The sequence below is a fragment of the Falco peregrinus genome, chromosome 1 (assembly GCF_023634155.1).
Source record: "Falco peregrinus isolate bFalPer1 chromosome 1, bFalPer1.pri, whole genome shotgun sequence".
Lineage (NCBI taxonomy): Eukaryota > Metazoa > Chordata > Aves > Falconiformes > Falconidae > Falco > Falco peregrinus.
The window spans coordinates 80362636-80385291 of record NC_073721.1 but is presented as its reverse complement, the minus strand read 5'-3'; the positions used below and the strand labels follow the sequence as shown (position 1 = coordinate 80385291).

The window sequence follows — 22656 nt, the reverse complement described above, 5'->3', positions numbered from 1 at the left end:
TATATGTAACTTTTGAAGTACTTTTCCATCACAGAATGGATCATACTATGGCATGCTGCACTGAACACCCAGTGGCAACATACGTAATTTGCAAATGGATCGCATTCTCAGTATACTCTTAATCTGTGCAACATAACACACAGTGTGTACTAAGTTGTATATTCAGACAGTAAAGTGCTGTAATATTGGAAAAGAAGGCTTTTTCTACCCCAAATTTCCCAAGTTTGTCTTGAAATAATTGTCACTGCATGTTGAAAGAAAAAGTTAACTTTCTATATTAAGAACGTCTTGGCAGTACATAATTTGTGTTCCACCCCTGAGCATCACGGACACAAAATACAGTTACCGCTGAGAAGTAATAACACTGATTTGAGTAAGATGTAAATACTAGAAGTGACTTTATAAAGCAATATTTTGCATTCTGACAGAGGAAAATTCATTGAATTACTTTGCTTGCTTGCATAAGCAAAGCCAGAAATGCTATAATGAACATCCCTTTCTCCATTCACTACTGAAGAAAACCTCAACTTCCACAAAATTCATTTTTTTAGCGTCACAACTACTTCTAAATACTTATTTACCTGGATATTTAACACTCCAGCTTAAATTTTAGATGTCTTCCTCACCCAGATGCCTTCAGTCTTCTTGGGAAAGGAAGAGTACGAGCTTACATCCAATGCATACATAATATAATAGATGAATAGATGGCTTTAGAGCAGAAGAAAATAAGCTGAAGTTTCGCAACTTGAGCTTTCACTGAAGAATCTCAACAAGGACATTATGCAATCTGTCACACAGTGGCATTACAATGCATCTGTCATGTTTGGCTTGTTTAACTACGACTAATGATGGAGACAGAATGCTGTATTAGCAGGACAAAAAGCACTCATGAAGTTCACTCTCCCTCTTCTCTGTATTTACTACAAAGGGCAATTTTTTAATTTATTTGGAATTTGGAGGTTTTTTTGTAAATGCTAATGCAAGACTGTGGGGACAATGGGGAAGTGATTTCTTACGTAACATTCTTAGGGTAACATCAAGCTGCAGAAAGAAAAAAAAAAGAGAGAGGAAGGTTGCAAAAAAAAGGAGAGGAAGGTTGCAGCATGTACGTATGCAAACCAAAACATTCTCACGCAAACTCAAGCACATCACAAAAGTAACATCTGAGCATTACACTTCAAGTTAAAAAAGCACATTTTGTTGTGTATAGTATTACAGGGATGAGAAAGAACATATCTGCATCCGTTCAGGGATCACATCTGAATTCGCAGGCTTCCAGTCACCCGACAAAGCAGGAGATAGTTTAAAAAAAAAACCACCCCCCTATTTGGGAACACTTGCTGATTCAGAAAGCAGTGTTAAATACAATTGCATGCTCCACAAGACTCCAAAAGAATGTCAGCCCTTAAATCAAATATATACATTTTTAATATCTGAAATATTTACATGGTGGAACCTTTACAGGATCCCATTTGTTAAGAACAGTGTTTTCAAGCGTCCTCTCCAGATACAAAGAACTAGTAACTCGAGGTCACAGTTACGTTTTCTGAACAGGTCAGCCTGTATCCTTCAGTTAAATACAATATAGAGATACTGGAACACCTTTACTTAATTTGTTTGCTATTAAGAGCTGTGTTTAAAAATTAAAAATGTTTTTGAGACAGTTTGCTCCCTGGAACACAGTCCTCCTGCAATCAAGACAGCTTGTAGCACATTTTTGATTTGTCTTCTTACCCAGGTATGAGATAAAAAATGCAGTTTACAGTACATCTCAGCATTTATACCGTATCAGCCTATTTATAAAAACCCATACAAACAAGGCAGGAAAATAACACCCTCTTTTTGTGGACAACAGACTGCTTACAGTAGAAAACAGAAGTCAAAGCTAGTTTAACAGTATGGATAAAAACAAGACTTCAGCTTTGTTTGAAAACTTACGGTTTAGTTTTTGTCAACTGCTATGGTCGAGTTACATCCAAACAGTTTATTTTTATTTTTTTTTAAATACTAAAAAAATGGTTTAAAAAATTTCTTTAAAACAAAAAATCCATCTGAATATTTTCTGGACAGAAGGGATAATAGGGAAGGGCTACTTATGAAACTGAGAAGATATCCTAGGTTTAAAAAAAAAAAAAATCCTTAAATAACACTTGTTGAAGTCCTGCTCTTGTTTTAACTGAGCAAAGAATAAAAAACTTCCTGCAATTTGCTTCTTTCTAGGAAACAAGCAGAGCATCTGCACGTGATTAATTTCCCAGCTTCATTAGTAATTCTAAATGGGCAACAAAGTACCAAGACTACTGCTGGTTCACATGAGAATGAAAAGGCTGAGGGAACTCCTTTTCCAGAGTCAGACGAGGGGACCAAGTGAACACACAGACCTGTTCTGTGAAAGCAGCTCAAGCCACTTATTTTTAAACTGTATTCTGATCATTCATTAAATAAGAGGGAAAATATGCAAAAAAGAAAAAAGCACTAATAAATTTGCAGTAGAATTATTTGTCTTCATCTGTAATTGATATAGTTCCACATTAAGTGCAAATGTTTTGCAAAATAGGGGCTTTTTCTCCTCAATATTTACAAGAATCAGAGTAACAGAACAAAATTACCAGAGAGCATGTACAGTAGCTGCAGCTTATAAAACATACCGGTAATTGTACCTTGTGAATTATAAAGAGAACCAACGCAGGATTCTGATAACTAACTGAGAAGGGTAAAGGGGGCCTCAGACCAGAGGACAAAAAAATTTTCACATTTTCTACATAAAAAAAATACAGGTCTCAAGTCTCTGAGAACAGAGAAAATTCAAATTATTTGAATGATGGGGAAAAAAAAAAAAGGCCCAAAATTGAAATGGAACCCTAGAAGCAAGGAGAGTGCTTTATTTCACTAGACCAATCTTCTTTGCTTCTGTCTCGTATATCAACAACCTCCACATTTTGACTATGAAAACTTCAGCTTCTTCATCTAGTACCTGTAGGAAACACATATTTTATAGATTATTTTTTAGGTTAGGCATTCCAGTTACACAGAGTAACTCTAGACACATCAGAACTACAAAGTGGAGGAAGTGTAATCCAAGTTAAGCCCTTGAGGGAGGCACTGGATAAAACTTGAGTGAACTGGTGTTTTGCATTTACCACCTGACTCGACCAGGCTCTAATTACATCCTTGTACAATGTAGCTGTTGAGCACTAAAAGTATCAGTATCCTCATCTCCAGAAGTGGCTTGGGAAGAGGCAGAGAAATGGCAGACTTGGGGAAAAAAAGGAAGAACAGGACATATACATGTGGCATTTTCCCTTAATTCTTTCCTAGTCTCTGCTTATTTTCAGCTTGGAACTGCCTTGGATATTTATTAAGTCATCTCTCAACGAATTTCTCTTCCTTGAACCTACTACCCAGGCTTTTCTTGAATCCATGCAAATTTAATTAGCATGCACAACATCTCTCACTCAGGAAGTTCCCCAGGTCACCTACTAGCTTCTACTATGAATCTGGCTCCCACTTTGCCTCCAAGTTCCCTTACTGGAAGAGAGTGAACAATTAGGTTTTATTCACCTTTCAGTGTATGAAAACATGGTGAAAGAGTAGCATTATTTCATAAAGTTTCTCTACTCCCAACACCAGGCAAAAAAGCGCTTTCACTCTTCTAGAGAAAAATCACCTTTTGCTCTTTAACTAGGAATAAACCCACTAAACCACTAATAATAAAAAAAATCTACTTACAAGAATGAGAAGGAATAAAGACTGTATTTCTGATACAGTTCTGTTATTGTTAATTCTTACCTCTACTGTTAGGGACAGAATCTTTGTTCCACATTTCTGAATACTGAGAAATTCTGAACAGGGATCAGTAATTTCTACCTAGCTGCTGTAACTGCAAATTCATGCCTGTGCTAGCATGATCTGTTTAATCAAAAAAGCTTTCACACTTAATCCAAGTTTTCTGTGCATGTTCCATGAACACGAAGTATTTGTTATGGATTCCTACTATTTCACACAATTGACTATTAGCTTCAGTATAATGAAAAGGTTACACATTTCCACCTACCATGGCAACATCATCCAGTATGCTCTGTGGCGAACTGTGAGCCATAACCTGAAAGAAACAACTGGGTTTAGACTGAAAACTTAAAGTAAACCATATTAACATCTTTGGACAAGAAAGTTACTTCTCAAAGATTCTGAACACTTCACACATGCAAAAAGTATTTGCTGTTCATTAGTTCCCAGTATTAGCCAGGACAAAAATTAGTATTAAACTACATCAGATTCCATCATAGCAAGTGCTGGTTTATGGCTAGTTACTGAGGGACAAGTTCCAGGAAGCTTCAGGGATTCAACAGGTCCTGTATTTTCTGGCTACTCTTGCATCTCCAATTAAACTCTCTTAACGTAAGAATAAGCTCCCCTTCCTTCAACAAGGAATTCTGAATGGAAGACAAAGGCAAAACTCTCCCCATATCACTCCTCACAATTGAATTTTCCACCTGCCTGTTAAATATTTCAAATTGTTTTTCAGAACCAATAAGTTATCTTTCAATACCAGAAAATGGTGTATATATATACACATTCACACACCTGTATGAAATTTAAGCTTGGCAAATATTCAACTTTTGCTTTTCACTTTCTAGTAACCACCTATGCCACAAAACTATTGCTTTGCCTCTCATACAGCAGCCCTAAAAGAAAAACTGAGACAAGCCACTCTGAATAGAAGTATCATGACAGCTGAAAACCCATAGAATTGTTATGACAGATTTAAAAAGATAAGTTATTAGAATTTAGTTTGTAATTTGATGGAAGAAGCTATGCAGAGTTTAGCTCAAAGAAGTCATGTAATGGCTAAAAGGTATAGCAGAATGACTTCTACTGCTAACTCTAAAACTTTAGTTGCTTAATACTAAAGACACAACATCATCTAAAAAGCTTTTAAGAAGTTAATCTAGTTCATCCAAAAATGTATATATGTAAAATCAGGCTACTGGCTTTTTTTTCCCCCAAATTCACACATATCCTGGTTTTAAGTTAAAAATGTTAATGGACAATGAGATATTAACTCTGAAATCCAATGATAAAACTTACCAGTTCAAACAGCTGCTCTTGTCAATCTAGTTCCATATGTTTATCTGACATAACAGAGAGCATCTAGGCATGTATATACCATGCATAAGCATTTAAGGCATTAACTTGTAAAACATTAAGGTATATATTGATTCCAAGTACACCAACTGCCCCTGCTGACTAATATCTTAGATTACCGAGAGGCTAAGAACAATCCGCTTTCAAATACAGATACTGCAGTCATTGCTGCAGCTTAAACAGGAAGAAAACCCCAGACTTAAGGAAGTAGAAGATACTAACTTTAGAACAAACAAAGTCAACTAGCGTGGCTTCTTCTTCACCAATATATTCTATTATTTTCTTGTTGATCCATGGTCTAATTCGACGTTCCATTAGCGTCTGGAAAAACAAAACCAACAAAAATGGTGATTTCCATAAACTTTACTATCTTGAAACAATACTGCAAAATAAGCAGCCAGAAGACCCAAACAACTATTTAGCAGAAGATACATTTTCCTATCAGTGAGATAACCCTTAGTAATTTGGCATCTGCAAGTATTTCTGACAGCCATTCAAACATGTTTTTACAGGATCTTTTCCCTGCCTCCTTCCATAAAAGGGCTAGACAATTTGTACCAACAATTCAGCAGAAACCAAATGAAAATAAGCAGGCATACTTCAGAGTAAGTATTACATATGGACAAAAAATACAGTACTCAAGATCAATTCCATTTGATGATGATGCTCCATTGCACTGGGGTCCCAGAAACATTGTTTTTCTATTCAGTTTCAAGGTTTGTTTGGTAAAATGATGCTTTTTTGGTGAATGGTTAGAAGAAATCAACTTACTGAATCCACAATTGACCAGTCAAGAGGATAAGCAAAGAGCTCTGGTTTTGCTGTGGGAATCTTCTCAATGAGACTCTTAATATGTTTGCGTTTTTCTTCTGTGTTGACACTGCCTTTGATATTGCTTTTATCTTCTTCTCCATAATCCAGGGGGACAAGTTTCCTTTTCCGGGGCACATCATCACTGTCTTCATCATCAAATTTATTGAAAACACTATCCACAGCAAGCTTCTTCCTTTTTACAGCATTGGGTTGATTAGGACTATTGCAGGCACCTACAACCCAAAAGACAGAATAATATATTCATAAAACTGCACCTGAAGCTAGTTTGCTCTTCACACATTTGCTGAGGAATATCGGTTTGTATGCTATAGAAATGTCTGTGAATGTCTAGCATTCGTCAATCTCTCAAACTCCATTATAAAAACAGCAAAAGAGGTAAAGATCTCAGAGTCTATTCAGGGTTTTTGAAAAATAGGGTCTCCTTTCTCTGCCCTGAAACCAGTCAGCACCCTCACTTTCAGAGGACTATAGCATGAGTTCAAACCTTAGCAGAGGCAGAGCACAGAAGTGAAAGTTTGCAATGAATCCAGCTGTAGGAAAAGCATTAATCAGTTATCCTAATACCATACAGTCTCTCTCTTCATTCAAGATCTAACACAGTGTAAGCTCAAACTGCAGCCCCAGTATAATTTAATCAAAACAGTAATAAATGCACAAACCTTCTGAAATACAAATATCCTTGGTTCTGCTGCTCAGAATAAGATTTTTTTAAACGCACCAGGAAATGGCTAAAGTACTAAAGAACTCTACAGTCACATTCCATTCACAACTGTCATCAATGTGCTACTCTAAGAGGAAGAAAAAATAACCTTATTTTAAGTTTCCTTATTTTAAAAGGGTCTCTGTGAATAACTATAAGAACTGTCTAGGGCTTAAATCTATTTACATTCAAGAAAAGTAGCAATGAGTTTTAAAAGAGCTATTTAGGGATCTCTTAAGCATGTAGAAGTAACTAATCCCAACTCAGATCATTCCTAAAAAAATAAAGTCTTGAAGATGCCAAAACTTCCCTCCCTTTTTCCCCTCCAGGTTTTGAAAGCAGAATGATCTATAAAACATATATTTTGGATAGGAGAAATCAGGCACAGCATCTGAGTAACAACAACTTGATATAAGTACATCAAAACATACAATACATTTGGAAAACTGTGTGGCTACTCAGCTTGGCTTGCTTTCATTCTGATCCCACATGGAACATTAAAGTAAAACATAAACTTGCCCAGTTTGAGGCTAAGTCCTATTTTGGGCCGATGCTCCTCCGGCTGCTGTTGATCAGGTGAATTTTCATGAGGGATAATAATGCCACAGGGAGATTCATCACCAGGTGTGTTAGGGGTTGCATTTCCACTAGCAGAAGAAACAGATGGGGCAGAACTGATGGGTCGTAAAGTTGGTTTAAGGCAGGGCTTTTGTTCAGGCTCTTCCTCCTCTTCCTCTGGCTCTTCTCTTTTTTCCTCTTTTTCTGCTTTTTCTTCCTCTTCCTCCTCAGACTCTGGCTCTTGTTTTATCTGTGGCTGCCTACGCCGCTCAGCCTCCTGCTCCATCTACAATTGAAACAATTAGCAAAAAAGAAGCTTTCTCAAAAACAGCATTGTTTGAAAAGACTCTAAAGAGCCTCTGTTGCCTAAAGAAGTCTGTTACTCAAGAGCAAATACATGCAACTACTGCCATTATAATCAGAAATACTGATTAATCCACATTTGTTTTCAAACTCCATTCAAACATAGATATGGAAAGTTATTTTTTGTTTCCAGTGTTCTTACTGATTATCTGGACTTCTTTTTAAGAAAAAGTCAACAGAGCAAATATTAACTATCAGTTCTTTTATACAACTTCGCTCAATACCACCAGAATACCAAGGGCTCTTTTTTCCTGTCAGACCAACAGCTACTTACCCTCTGGAGCTCTGCATCTGGATCTGGGTGCCCTTCTGCCAGAAGGCGCTGCCTAATTTCTTCCAATTCTTCCTTTTCCCTCTTCCTATCCCGTTCATCTGCTTCCATCTCCTTCTCCCTGTCTCGTAGCCTCTTCTGAAGAGCACTACCCCTACAAAAGATACATTTTTTACTTCAAAGAACATTACAATGAGAACCTTGCACCATAATACAAGAACTAGTCTAATACAGATGTATTTCCCACTAAATGAAAATAAGATTCCTAAGAGCATCTGGTGCCCTCTATTTTTTGTAACAGAAAAATCTAAGATACCAGTTCCCAACCCTACTATACAGGATTCACTCCACATTAAAAGACATAGAGAACGTGACTGCCGATCTTCTTAGAAAAAGAATTGCATTATTTTATGGGTTTTCACTTGACAAGAACCAGTTCTGCTAAGTTAGTTTGACGCAAATTTTAGTTAATCCCATGTTGAACAATCTTCCCCATCCTTTACAGAGTTAACAAGCTTGTTCTTCGTGTAATTTACAGCTTCCTTGTAGCTAATTTTTTAAAGGCATGCTTGATCCCTTCTCCCTGCCCCCACCACCTTATTTTGGCATTACACTGACCTCTGCTCTGCCTCACCCACAAGTTAAGTGATAGGAAGGGGCAGCTACTCCCAAGCACTAACAAGCAGCAGCAAGGAGTTTCCATTCTCCCTCTGGCACTTAAATGACACCACAACAATTTAGGTAATTATATAACCCTTACATCACCACATACTCAGTCAAATATAAACTCCATAAGCATCTGCCAAAAACCCCACAACTGTGTTAAAATGAACAATGAAGATTTTATTTTTAGGAATCAATACAAAGACATACCTGTAGTATTTTGGATCATCTCTGTCATCATCATAATCTTCTAAGAATTCTTTTAACCGTTTGGCTTCTTTTGCCTACAAGAGATTGAAACGTAAGTAATAAAATAATTTCTGTTTTTCTTTCCAACAGTTTAAAAATTTGGCAATATTATTAGTAAGTTAATTTCATCTTGATTATGCTTCAAACTAAAAATACAGAGTTTTTCAAACAGAAAATGGAAAGGTTTTGGAATAGCATCATCTTCCAGGGTTCCATCAACTTTCTATCATATGTTCAATAGCAAACAGTACATCCATTTGGTCCACTGGGATCATGTCTCTAATTTGCAGACTACTGTTCCATTATTGGCATTTCAAAGGGTTTTTAAATACACACACACTTTACTTTTCTTTTTTTAACATCACAAAAGACAACTATCAAAGCTCCTGTTCTTCAAATCCGTAATTCTGGTACTGGATATTTTAACATGCCAGTTTAATATGTTACCAGTACTGTATTGTTTCAAGAGCTGTGCTTTTTAAAAGAAAGATTTCGTTATGCACAGAAAAAAAATCTAATGGCTACTTCTAGGATAAGCACACTCCTGTTGTGCATTAATACAGAGCCACATGGTTTGGATTAGTAACACAAGCCTAAAACTGAAGAAGGCAAGGGGGACAGAGAGGAGATACTTTTTTCATCCCCTCTGATAAAACAAAAAAACCCCCCACAAAACAAAATAAAAGCAAAGCAGTTTTTTTAAGTTTTTTAAGCTAGGACATTCTAACCTGTATCTAAGCAGTATCTTTAAACCAACAGTAATTTCTATGCTAATGACACTGAGAAATAAATTATTATTCCGTTAATTGAGCATAAAATTTAACGCTGCTCTCTATAACTGCCATCCATAGCCAGCATCCCGGGGGATCATGAATAAAAAACATCCTTGAGTCTTTCTCATGCATTCCCTGCTACCCCCCCCCCCCCCCTCCCCCCCCCCCCCATCATTTAGGGGAAAAACATCATTTCATATAAAATAATGTGTTTCTAACTTTCTACTTAGGCCTTTTTTCTTTCCTTTGTCTCTTTGCACATTTTGTTTTGAAGCAATTACCAATCTACCTCCTACTTAGAATTAACTCATGTCTACTCTCTGGGAGAACTATGAAGTGAAATAGCACCACCATAATTCAAATTAACTTCTTTATGCTTTAGTATAAAACTATGAGATTACAGAGGTACCTATCTTCCAGAAGTGTATTTTTAAACAAAACTTACATGTGTTACATTGATAAGTGTGATAATTTCACAACTAATGAACTAAAGACAGACATTTACAAAGTGCTTAGATACACGACATTATTATCATATAGTACAGGAGATTCAGGCATATGCTCAGGTTGGAAGTAAAAAGACTGGTGCATGACATAGTGGGTTTTGCTACAAAACTGATAATCAAACCACAGTATTTTGCAGCTGCCTGCTTCTCATTCTTTTGCCTTCACAAGACCAAGCCACTAGCCTTCATTTCCCAGACTATCAATAGTACTCCCATTCACCAGAAGTTTTCTGTTTCAAGTCTATTAACTTTTTATATATATATATATAAAAACATATATGGCATTTATACAAAACAAGAGCTGTATCACTATCCATAAAGATAACAGCAGAATGTTCCATTCTAAATGGGAGGGGGAAATTACACGTAAAACTACAAGCCTTACCATTTCCCTTCTTCTTTCTTCCTCCCTTTCAGCCTCTTTTTCATATTCTCGGCTTTTCTTCCGTTCTCTTATTTCCCAGTTTTTAAGACGCTACAACAGAAGAAAAAACACATGCTACAATCTCAAGAATATTAAGAACAGTGGTACTACTTTGAAGTTAGTTTGTATTATTGTTGGTTTCATTAAATTCATTAAATTAAAATTAAGCAAAGTATTTACTTCTACTTTAAAATGCTGGAATAAGTAGTCCAAAATTGTTCTGACAGTGACTTATATGTTCTGCCCCAATCCACGTAGCCAAAGGACTAAAGAGAGGGAGACGGAATGACGTATTTTGTAGTAGAAGACTCATCATACCTCAGAAACAATTTTTTTCTCCTTAAGGAACCTCAAAAATCCCAACCTACCTCTTGATACGCAGCTTCTTTTTCCCGCAGTTTCCTCTCTAGTTTTCGGCGTTCATATGCATCTTCTTCATCTTCTTCTCGGTCTCTCTTCTTATCCTTCTCCCGTTCTCGTTCCCGCTCGCGTTCTCTTTCCCGTTCCCGCTCGCGTTCTCTTTCCCGTTCCCGCTCGCGTTCTCTTTCCCGTTCCCGCTCTCTTTCCCTGTCTCTGCTTTTTTCTCTGAAGGAAGGAAAATGTCCAAAGTTACATACAGAGCCTTCCTCACCACTCAATCAAATGATTTAACTTGAAATCATAATGCACTCTTTATAGCATCTTGCAAGTTATTATTCTACTTCTGCAATTGTACAAGATTAATAGCTGATATAACAGTGGGCATAAATCAGTACTTTTAATATATACAAAACCCCGTTTACTAAAAGTAGTAGTTTGAGCACTAACCATTAAATAGTGATACAGAAACTAAGCATGAGTGCATGGCAATTCTTGCCAGACTAAGTGACAGCTGAAAACCCCACAAATAAAGGCTATGCCTAATCTTTCATGTTTACATGGCTTACAGACAACTTGAACCCTACTGACAAGATGCTTTTAAGCAAAATAGCTATTTTTTCTATAAGGGAGAAAGGAAAAAGCAGCATCTAAAGCCTGACATGATTAGGCAAAGTTTAAGACTGAAAGCGGAATCCCCTTGCTTTTATTTAAAAAAAACACCAAAACAAAACCAAATGAATAAAAAAGAAAAAAACTAACCAAAAAAACAGCTACATAAGAAAGGAAAAGGTAAAACCTACTTGAGGTTCTTTTATGTCTGCAATGTCTCAGCTTAAGTAGGAATAAAGCTACCCATGAAAAAAAATAAAGACATCTGAGATTAATATGCAGTAAGCAACCACCCAACTATGACTTAAGCATACTGGTTTACAGTCCTTATATTCATGTGCTGTGGAAGGAATCAAGTATTCTTCCAGTCTGTGCTAAGTACAATATTTTCTAAAATTCTGTTTTCCTGTTTTTACTCTGATCGTCCAAAAGGACCATTCGCTTCCGAATAGCAGCTGATCTGCTGGAACTACACACACTTCGTAAACAGCACTAGGAAAAACCGAAATAAATAGCAACTCAAGTGCATTTACCTTGACCTGCTCCGATCTTTGTTGCGATCTGAACTCCTTTCGCGATCTCTGTCACGATCTCTGTCTCGTTCACGATCTCTGTCTCGGTCTTTAGTTCGGTCACGATCCCTATCTCGCTCTCGTTCACGCTCCCGTTCCTTCTCCTTCTCTCGTTCACGCTCCCTCTCTCTTTCACGCTCCCTCCTTTCTCGTTCACGCTCCCGTTCCCTTTCTCTTTCTCTGCGTTCTTTTTCAATTTCCTGTCTTTCTTTCTCCTTTTTGCCTTTTTCCTCCTCCAGTTTCTAAAAACCAACAAGAGAACTTTCATAGTTAATTTTGTAGTTATAGGAACTGGATATTCCCGGCGCAACACAGAAGGCTGGTAATGGAAATACCAAAACCGCCACTGATTTTAAAACATTAAATAGGGTTTGGTGGGTATTTTTTGGAACTCATAAGTATGAAATCAAAATGCAGCAATCACAAGACTAAGTTTCGTGCAAAAGCATAGATCTACACAGACCAGCAATCTCCAACCTTAGCAGAGCAGGGCTGGCCTCGTATTATAAGCTGACTAAATTGCGCATACACAGTCATGATTCAGGTGGGCCACAAATTCCATTGGTCCTGTAAGTCACTTGGGTACAAGCAAACTTCTGGCTGATAAAATTAATTATGTTCAACTAGGAAAATACATTTCAGTGGAATGCTTACAGGGACAGTGAGTTTCCCAAAAAGTCTTGGCAGACCAAAACTGTCCTATATGAAAACTTGGGTAAAGAAATTTATCCACTTACACATGGTGCATGTGGTTAAACAGTGAAGAGAGCTGCAACTTTTCCCCTTTTCCCTCCCTAAAAAAGTTCTAACAGTTCATTGGTAAGAACTGGACTCTGCAGAATGGAATCCTTAATTTCCACCACTGCAAGATGGAGAGAGTTAAACAAAGGTTGGAAATAGCTCTTTCGAAACACAGAAACTAAAGGGTTACCTGCTACAGTTTTACTAAAAATTGTACAAAATTGCACAAAATTGCCACTTTTTTTTTCAATTATAAACAGTTCCTATGAATTCCTATAAGACAATAGAAAATACATCAAAAGAATGATAGATAAATCCATCCTTGGAAGCAATTGTTATGTGTTAACTTACAGATGCTGTGCTAGGACATGGACCGCCAACACTGGATTAACCTTGCCTATAAGCTATGTTTCTGGGAGGAAGAGCAAGTACACGGTTCACAAATATACCAAATAACAACCAAATATACCAAATTTCAACCTGATGGATGCCAGAATACCACTTTTTTGAACAAATATTGAGCAGAATAAACAGGTTTATCCCCTTTGGCTCCACGTTTACCATCACTGAAATGAAATTAAAAACTGGAACAATGAAACAGCATTTTCTCTGGTTTGTTTTTTTTTTTTTTTTCTTTTCTTTTCTTTTAAACAAAGCATTTAAGACAACTTTAAAAAGCAATCTTACCTGGTAAGTGTTCTTCTGCCAGAGGCACAGGGACCAGAGAACCGACAAAGGATTACAGAAATAAAGCTAATTCACTAGTGATTAATGTATCCAATGAAAATATGCTGCATTGATAGCACAATACAGGCAAACCAATGTTGGATACATTGAAATCACAAAAGGAAAAAGGGACTAAAAATGGTAGGAATTGGTAGAAAACTGATATGAAAAAACAAAACTTAGATTCTACAATATACACTGTGCTGAAAATCTATTTCTACAGGACTGTGTTTTACAGGAGCTTTACAGTGTTAAACCTCAGTACGGTCAGATGTTAAACTAGGTTGTCAACTTTAAAAATTGAACTTACCTCAAATTTCATATACTTTTAAAGAAAAGTTTACATACTGAAATGGTTGATACTTACAGGTTATCTTAGATGTTCCAATAGAAATTTCTTTGGTTGAACTCCTGCTTTTTTGCCACTCTCAAAAACTTTGTTCATGGTGAGGTTTCTCAAGAGAGTGGGTTCCTTTTTTATTATTATTACTATATTCACACAAGTGTAAATATACACACACAAGTCTTGGTGTATTAAAATCCATTTTGTAGGTCCGCTTTCTTAAAATCCAATTGAAAAAATAAATTGGTCTGTTTTGTAATAAAAAATCTGACCTCATCGACTTCTATCAGCCTAAATAAGAGGATCTGAAAGGGTAATGGGATGGGAACGGTATCAGATAAATTGAAGTAATGAACAGAAATGAACAGGTAGAAGAATTATAAATTTTACCTTGAGCTCTCTTCAGACTCGTCCGTGCTGTAAATGGACGCCCCCTGCAATGCTGATACCCTGACAGTCTGTGGTTATTGTTTTATAAACTCATACCAAAAACATGCAAAGGTTCACTGTGCTCACTAGCCAGCTGCTAAAGATTCAACAGCCCCTTTTAAACATATCCAATATACACAATGACTACTTCCAGTTGATTTTTAATGTTAGGAAACCCAAAATATACCACCCCACCCCCCATAATACAGATCAAAGGCAGTAAAATGCCCAACAGCTTCTGAAACAATGAAGCATGTTTTTTGTTTGTTTTGTTGGTTGTTTTTTTTAAAAAGCGTATTACTTGTTTGCATCTTAGTTCCAGTAATGACTTGGGGCTTGGAATTGAACACAATTCTACTGAAGTTTCACCACTGACCAGTTTCATGTTCAACTGCTGAGCTTGTCCAGATGATTTCTTCTGGAATTTTCCCCCGGTTTTTATCTCCAACAACTTCAGTCAAGAGAAAAACTGAGTATGTGTACGTACAACAATGTGTAGTCACTTGTGTTTACATTGATACAGTTGCATGAAAACACAGTACCATCCCCAGTGACTGCATATGGTAAAGCTGAATAACATGGGCATACTTCACCTTGCTGTACCTTCAACATTTTCTTTAATGTTGATTTGGGGGTATTTTGAAATAAAAGTGTGTGCTCAGAAGAGGAGCTTGCTGATGCTTCCCTAGGCCAAGGACCATTCCAGTCTTGTTGGGGAAAAAAATAATACCAACTTGAAGCTAAACATTAAAATAAGAACATTACATGCATAGTTGTGCTTTATTATCCGCAAGTATTATTTTTCCAAAACAGAAACATTCACAGATGCACTAGCATTAGTGGAAACTTCTGTAAATGGGAACCCCGAGGTGGGACTTGATGGGCACAAACATTTCCAAGCCAGTTACCCCTTTGCATATTTTTCTGAGGGGGCATCCATAAGTATAATAAAAAACAGAAGCTCATACTTACATCCTATTCCATGTTACTTTCCAAGCTGTGAGTTTCATCTTGCATTAGTCACCATATGATCTCTATCATAATGGTGGGGGTCAATGAATAGATTAGCTTTATGGGAATTTACAGTTCTTCCATGCATCTAAAGTTTGGCAAGTCTGGTAACCACTGACCTACTTTTAATCTTCCCCCACTCTTAACTTAGAACTATTAAAATATAAGACTTAAATTTAATTCAAGTTTCAACTCTTCATAAAATCTTGGATTATGTTACAAATCTACCTACAGAAACACACTCAAGTGTATGTCTTATACAGCAGCCCCGTTTAGCCTTTAGTTATAAATATCTTGACTTAATGTATGTGTAGAAACTTAAGTTGCCTTTATTCATGTTAAAGTGAGAAGACTGCAAAATACTCAGTAGCAATCAAAGTCTTAGCATAAAGTTGTCAAGGGCCACTTTAACGTGGTAGCTGTCTTTTTTTTTTGACTTGTAAAGAACTATATGTAGATTAAACCTAACATAAACATCATTTTAAGTGATATTGCAATGTACTGCTAAATTTTATAATAGTGGTTTTTTGGATTTTGAAAAAGCCTAATTTGTATCAAGTGCAAAAACAAGAATACTACCTTGTGTGTGTCTCTGAATTTACTGATCTCTCTTGATATCAGGTCTCTTTTGTCTTCCTCCATTTCTATAGCATTTATATCCTCCTAAAAAACAAGGGGGACAGGAGGAAAAGCATTAAGAGCCATCTGTACAAACACAGGAGAAAAAGAGAAAAGCTGAAGGTTAGAAGTTTTCAACCAGTCTTGCAAGAGATAAATAAAGTCCTTCTGCAGTACCAAACCTGACAGTCTGATGTTAATGAGTGAAAAAAAAAAAAAAAATCAGATGGACAAGAGTCACAAATCTGGCAACTAGCAGTAAACATAGTCATTGTCAAAGCCTACAATGTAAACGAACCTTGGTGATGAGTGGATAAGGTATCAGTGGGGCCACTGGAAATCTGCGGAAAATCTGCGGAAAAATCCACGGAGATTTTTTTTTTTAAAAATAGATTGCACACTACTCTGAAAAACAATGTTTTGTATGTTTGCACTATAAAGCAATATTGTATTGCTGTGATCTCATTTCTTTGATTCAACAAAATTACAGAAGAACCTCGCTAATTCTCCCTTCTCTGGACTACTTAAATACATAGTGAGGTCTCGTATTAGTAAGACTTCACTGAATAACACATGTACTACAGGATATCAGTATGCTATGGTAGCATCATAAACAAGACTAAGCTACACTTGCCAATATAAATGATCAGTATATTTGCAGTGACTATGTCTTGATTTTATTTACTCGCTAATTCGCAAAATTTGGTAGATTGCACCTACTAACTAATAGTTAGTGCGAATTAGCGAGGTTCCCCCGTGCTTGAAATTGTAAAAACCAGATTCCACTCACTCTCAGTTCCCCACACACATTTTCAACTCCCCCACATCAGTCATGCCTTCATCCAGAAGAACTAACAGATTCTGCTGCTAACACCAGCAGGAGTTGTCTTCACACCAAGCTCTTCAGGGGACAACAGCCCCAAAGCTGGTGAGTTTCCCCACAAGCTGGTGAGTTTCCCCACCCCTTCCCCTCCTCCCCCCCGCCCCCCCCCCCCCCAATACATCTGCATCCATCTTCCCTTCCCCCACCCCTCCACAGTCCTCCTCTCCCCTCTCCTTTAAGGACAAGACAGCAATGAGCTAGGAACATCTCTTCACTCCCACCTCTATCCACAGAGGCCAAAGATGGCAACTTCCACATTTCTTTTCCTCCTTCCCAATATGGGAGGGATGTTCGGGTGTTAATTTCAACCCACAAGTGCTACGTATTTAAAGAGCTCATTTGTCTACTGCTAGCTCAGACTGGTCAAATTCTACATCATACAGAGCTAACAGAACATCCCTCTGTCATAGGCACATACTCAGCACCCAGCTCTTCCAAGACTGCAATGGTCTCTTACAATGTTTAACTACCTGGCATTATTTATGGCCATATATATATATGTGTGTATATATATATGTACCCACAGGACAATACACATTGTAACAACGCTTGTAACAAAAAAAATACAGCTGACAGCATTAGACAGTGACTCATTTGTAAAAACTCATCCAAGAAAGCATCTTCTCCCAAAGGGAGGGAAAGAAAAACACATTTCAGCTCAGCGCTTATATCTCAGGTCAGCAGCCATGGCTAACCATGTTGTGGGCAAGATATACTTGCTCCCTGAGGGAGATGTTGCTTCTTGCATCACGCTTAAAACTCCATAAGCATTTGAAACTGTATTATTGCCTTGGAATAGGTACTTTGCAGAAGACTTAAATGGGTAAAAATCGTCAAACAATTTTCCAATCTTTCATATTAGGTGCACAATGGTAGGTGTGAAAGCCCATTTGCCCATGGTTAGAAACTTGGCTGGAAAAGCTAAGTGTGAGTTTGCTTATTCATATTCCCCCTTCTCCAGTTTGTTTTAATCCATAGAACTTCATCCACAGAAGTAGGTCTAAACCAGAACATTCATTCCTGCTTAACAGGGTTTTTTTTTTTTTTGCATTATACAATATATGAAAAACAGCTGATCAAATCCAGCCAAATTGAGACATGCGTGTAAAAGTGATTTTGTAAGGCAGGAAGATTACAATAGCCTTTCATCCCTGAAGGATCCCTTCAAGGTTTGTGAGGTATATACACCTAGTGAAGCACTTCCACATCTGGGGAGACAGTTGCAACCAGCTGGATCAAGGCACACTACAAGAATGCATACTATAAGCCGAGAGAAGAAGAATTTTGTCAAAAACTACCAGAGCAAATTCCTGCCATTACAAAAACGCCCTGGCATCTTTCAATGGAAACAGATGGTATGCAGAAATTCTTTGCAGTTGTTTTTTTAAGTTCTCATTTGAAAAACCCTACATGCACATACAGATTAAACTGCACTAAATTCAGTATCTCCACCTTCAGAGGGATGAAAGGTCGGTTCAATCCTGCCCAGATTCAAACCTGCTGTTCCAAGAAGTCTAGGTGCTTTAGATGCCTAAACCATCCTGAATGGATGGTGTCTGTAACTGACTAGCTTTCAGCTTAAAAAAATAAAGACTGCTGCTGACATCAATGCTTGTTGATTTGTTTTCTCATCAGAAGTTTAGGTTTAAAGTATTTGTACAAGGTTTGGCCATTATATAAAGGTGAGTTGAAGAAAAAAAATCTGTTTTGTCCAAAATCAAAACACATACGTCCTCCTTCTTTTCCTTTTTCTTCTTCCTGGGGTGAGAGTCAGACTCCTGGGAGGGGGCATTGAGCTCGCTGGAATATTCTCGTATTAAGACTTCAATGGCCCCTTTAATTATCTGATCTCTTCTCTTTGTTTCCTCATCCAGTGCTTCATCATCATCATTTGTCGTCTCTGGTCTGGAGTTCTAAGGAAAAAAGGTAAAGTAACAGGAATCAACAAATTGAGAGTAAGATTAGTTTTATTGCAGAAGTACACCCTTGATCATCACATTCATGCCCCCTACAGGCACTTGCTAAAAACAAAACCAAACGCGCACACGCAAACAAACAAAAAACCCACAAAAACCAAACCACCTACAAGTAGTATTTTAGTCGGATCTTTTCACGCTGGCAACACCATAGGGACCACATAGTTTTACATGTGGAATGGCTGCAGAGAGCAAGTGTAGGGTTGCATAATAGAAAAGAATAGATAAATGGTGATTAAGGTGGGTAGACAGGAAAAGAGAAAGCGCACACACGCTAACAGAAAGGCAATCACTATAGTCTAGCTCTTGGTCAAAAGTTTCTGCCTTGCATCCTCCAGAACTTCATCATTTCAACAGCAGTTCCTCTAAGCTTTCTACTTAGGTGCCATGCAATAGAAATGTCTGCCTGTAGCTCTCAAGCTGCAACTTATAATGGGGGAACTGTATTAAAGAAACACTGTTAGGGAAAACATTCCTTGCACAGCAAACATTTTCTTATTATTGATGATCGATTACTTTGTAGTTCCTCACCTTTTTGCCCCCTTTCCACCTTACAGGAAGTAAGTTTCACTAAATGTTATGTGAAAGGGTAGAACAATGGTCTGCATACTGAGCAAGGCAGCCCACCTCCTGATCCCTTGAATCTTTTAGAAAAATGGAATCTCACCTGAGAATCCAGCTGGGTATCCCGTCAAGCGATAGGTGGTGGGTGGAGTGAGGGGGAGGGAAGGGTCTGATGGAGCAGCAGCTAAGAATGAGGGGGAAGGGAGGATTCAGTTGGAGCTGAAGAGGCTGCCAGGCCAAGGAGGAGCAGGCTGAAAAGAGCTAGAAGGCAGTGACAGGGAGTGGAATTGAAGAGGTCCAGGGAGAAGAGGTGATCAGGGAGAGGAGCTAATTAGATAAAGGTTTGCTTGATGTGCCTCTATAAGAAATTGTGTTGTAGGGTACATGTTTGATTTCTTAATTAAAAAGATAAAATCAAAAAGTTGGAACCTCTGGATCTTAGGGGCACCAGCACACCAATGATGGTATGAAAGGAATCACAAGCAGTATGATTAAAATACACTTCAACATTCCTTGGCAATTCACAGCCTTTCTTTGCACCACCATCACCACAAATATTTGGAGCTGACCTCACTCTCCAGTTCAATGGAACTGGCACATAATGTTGTCTTCACCAAAGCCACAAACAGTACTCTCTGCTTTATTACAGTCAGTCACCCAGTACTGATTGTAACCCACGGGAGCTCACAGAAAACAAAATTCATGACAGATGTACAAGAACTCCACTGATACTTTAAGCTTGTTCATAATACCAGCTGTGAAGCACAGTATTACCGGTGATGCCAACAGAAACAAGGAAGCATGTAACAGAAGTGGTAGTCAAACCAAACCCTTACCTAGGTTAACAGCTAGTACATTACTCCATTCAAAACCCATGAAGTTAGCACTCTGCTTTACTGAGCCATTGCATTTAATCCCATACACTGGGTACACAGTAAAGAATGTGTCAAGTACTTCAAGTGATCATTATGCCTCTAGTCCTGGTTAAATAAGATGAAATAAAGTACTTGTATTCCCACTGTATTTTACATACCTTTAAGAACAATTCCAAATTGCAATTTTAAAAATTTACCTGCTATAGTGTGATTAGTATTTTTAGTTTTCTGAACAAGAGTATCTTCTCACTTTCATTTTACAGAAAACAATTGTGTTAGATACTACCTTAAGGCATATACAGAACTTCAAAATAGTTAAAGAAGCCCAACAATTTGATTGCGACGTGAAATACACTAGTTTAGCAAAGAAATCAATAAAATTCATTTTAACACATATTGGTCATTTAATGTAAATGACACTCACAAGAATGCAACATATCAAATACCTGCAATTACTCTAGAACAGATCCTTAGCTGTAGAAAGAAATGATACAAACCCGGTTTTCCCATCTGCTAAGTGTCTGTAAGCTGCCCACTGTCTGACAACTGCAGCATCTACTGAATGATCTACTACTTCCCTTTTCATTAATTTGTTCTAGTTCATCAGTGGAAACTCCAATTCTCTTCAGACAGCTGATTTACAGACTCTGACAGAGTAACAATTACTTCTAAAATTTATATACCTTCAAGAGTTTCTAAAAAAAAAAAAATGAAGCAACTGATTCAGAAAGTATAGACCTATTACTACGCTTAAGAATGAATGACAAAATTAATTTAGAGATTCAGTTGTAGCTTATAGATCAGTTCGAATGCTGGTAAATTAAAAGCTTATACACTTCACTGCCTTTCAACGTATCTTCAGACTCATTAATGTGATTCTAGCAAAACCCTAAAATGAATTAAGGGCAGAGACAAGAATAGAAACTAAGAGAGACACTCAAACTCTGATCTAGCAAGTACATGACATTGCCCTCCTGCCAAAGTAACACAAGTCACACGTTATATACGTACCCCATTAGAAGCCTTTTTCTTTGCTTTCCATTCATCTAGCTGAGCCTTTGTCTTTGCATCAACTTTGACTAGCAGTTTCTTCTCTCCAATCTGGAGGTCATGCAGCAGTCTCAGTGCTCGAAGTGTGGATTCTGGTTCTTTGTACTCACAAAATCCAAAGGCTGAAACAGATGATTGAAATGAAAAGTGTTAAAGCTCTAGCTCTTCAGGTAATTTACTCTGCGTAAAAAAAAAAAATAGTTCTGAATCAATAAATTTGGAACATAGCCACTTTTCTAAAAAAACAGGAGTACACATCATAAAAAGTCAGAAAGATCATTCACTGCATTAGTTTTTTATATAACTAATGGCCCAGTGAATAAATTGAAAGCAATACATACATTGTAAATGCCCCATCCCTGGAAACATTCAAGGTCAGGTTGGATGGGGCTCTCAGCAATGTGACCTAGTTGAAGATGCCCTTGTTCACTGCAAGGGGACCTGGACCAGATGACCTTTCAGATGTTCCTTCCAACGCAAACTATTCTATGATTGTGATTGTAAAACTTTTGACGTTTATTAACTAAGGAATGCAGTCTATACAAAGACATGTCTCAGATGGATTTCCAACTGTCTGAAGATCACGGACATGCATCAACAGCTCACTGTTAACCTAGAGGGCAGAGTGTTTCAAACTAGGTTCTTTGCAACAGTTACAGAAAGTTGTAAATAAGAAAAACATCTTATGAGAGCAAAATAAACAAAGCTGACGAAACTGAATTACAACTTAAAAAAGGGGAAAGAAACCTCAACCAACCTAGGAAAGGTATGAAAACATTAACAAAAAATATTAACCAGAATTGTTTCCTATATCCACTGGAGAAAGGTCACACAAAAAATAAATCAATTCAATTTGACAATAGCGAAGGAAAATAAGTTTTACATCAGGAAAACCTACTTAAGAGAGAAGAGTAATACATAGTAATAGAAAAAAATATTAACAGTGTTGCAAATATGCTCCTTTGCAGGCCAAGTCCAAACTGGTAAGCCTTTCCCCAGGGATGGTCTATGAACTCTTGGTTCAGTCTCAGAACAGAAAGATGAGCAAAATGGGGCTCCCAAGACATTTTCTCACTTAACCTTCCTCATTTTTTTTCTCTCTGTCTTGATTCCAAGGACAGAAAATACTAGCCCTTTACTAGGAAGTATTTAGCAGTTAAGTATTTTATATATATTCTTAAATGTAAAAGTATTAACAGCAGCAATGTGTTAAGACATTTGAAAACCTGCCAGGTAATTAAAACCAAAATCTAACTAGTTTGAAAAATATGAACAATTACCTTGAAGTTTTCCAGATGCCCCTTGTACTCTCTTCCAACTCAAAACCAAGCCACATTTCTGCATTAAAGATAAATATTAATTATTATTATTGTTTATGTTCAAAACATTACAAAAAACTTAAACCACTTTTGA

At 37.3% G+C, this 22656-nt stretch overlaps 1 protein-coding gene across 3 annotated transcripts in view; it reads right to left on the bottom strand.

The window, feature by feature from the left end:
• Positions 1-1410: 1410 nt before the first annotated feature.
• Positions 1411-22656, bottom strand: part of RBM25 (RNA binding motif protein 25) — a 35408-nt gene continuing 14162 nt past the window's right edge. For 2 of the 3 annotated variants that reach the window (XM_055793897.1, XM_055793899.1), the window contains exons 5-19: positions 22524-22581; positions 21205-21365; positions 18509-18691; positions 16194-16247; positions 15857-15940; positions 11989-12269; positions 10855-11071; positions 10448-10537; positions 8745-8818; positions 7875-8025; positions 7199-7523; positions 5917-6191; positions 5368-5466; positions 4055-4102; positions 1411-2974 (exon numbers count right to left, since the gene is read on the bottom strand). In XM_055793897.1, coding sequence (XP_055649872.1) covers positions 2882-2974; positions 4055-4102; positions 5368-5466; positions 5917-6191; positions 7199-7523; positions 7875-8025; positions 8745-8818; positions 10448-10537; positions 10855-11071; positions 11989-12269; positions 15857-15940; positions 16194-16247; positions 18509-18691; positions 21205-21365; positions 22524-22581 — 2193 coding nt within the window. In that variant the 3' untranslated portion in view covers positions 1411-2881. The remainder of the gene's footprint in view (positions 2975-4054; positions 4103-5367; positions 5467-5916; positions 6192-7198; positions 7524-7874; positions 8026-8744; positions 8819-10447; positions 10538-10854; positions 11072-11988; positions 12270-15856; positions 15941-16193; positions 16248-18508; positions 18692-21204; positions 21366-22523; positions 22582-22656) is intronic. The other variant, XM_055793898.1, reaches the window with a different exon arrangement.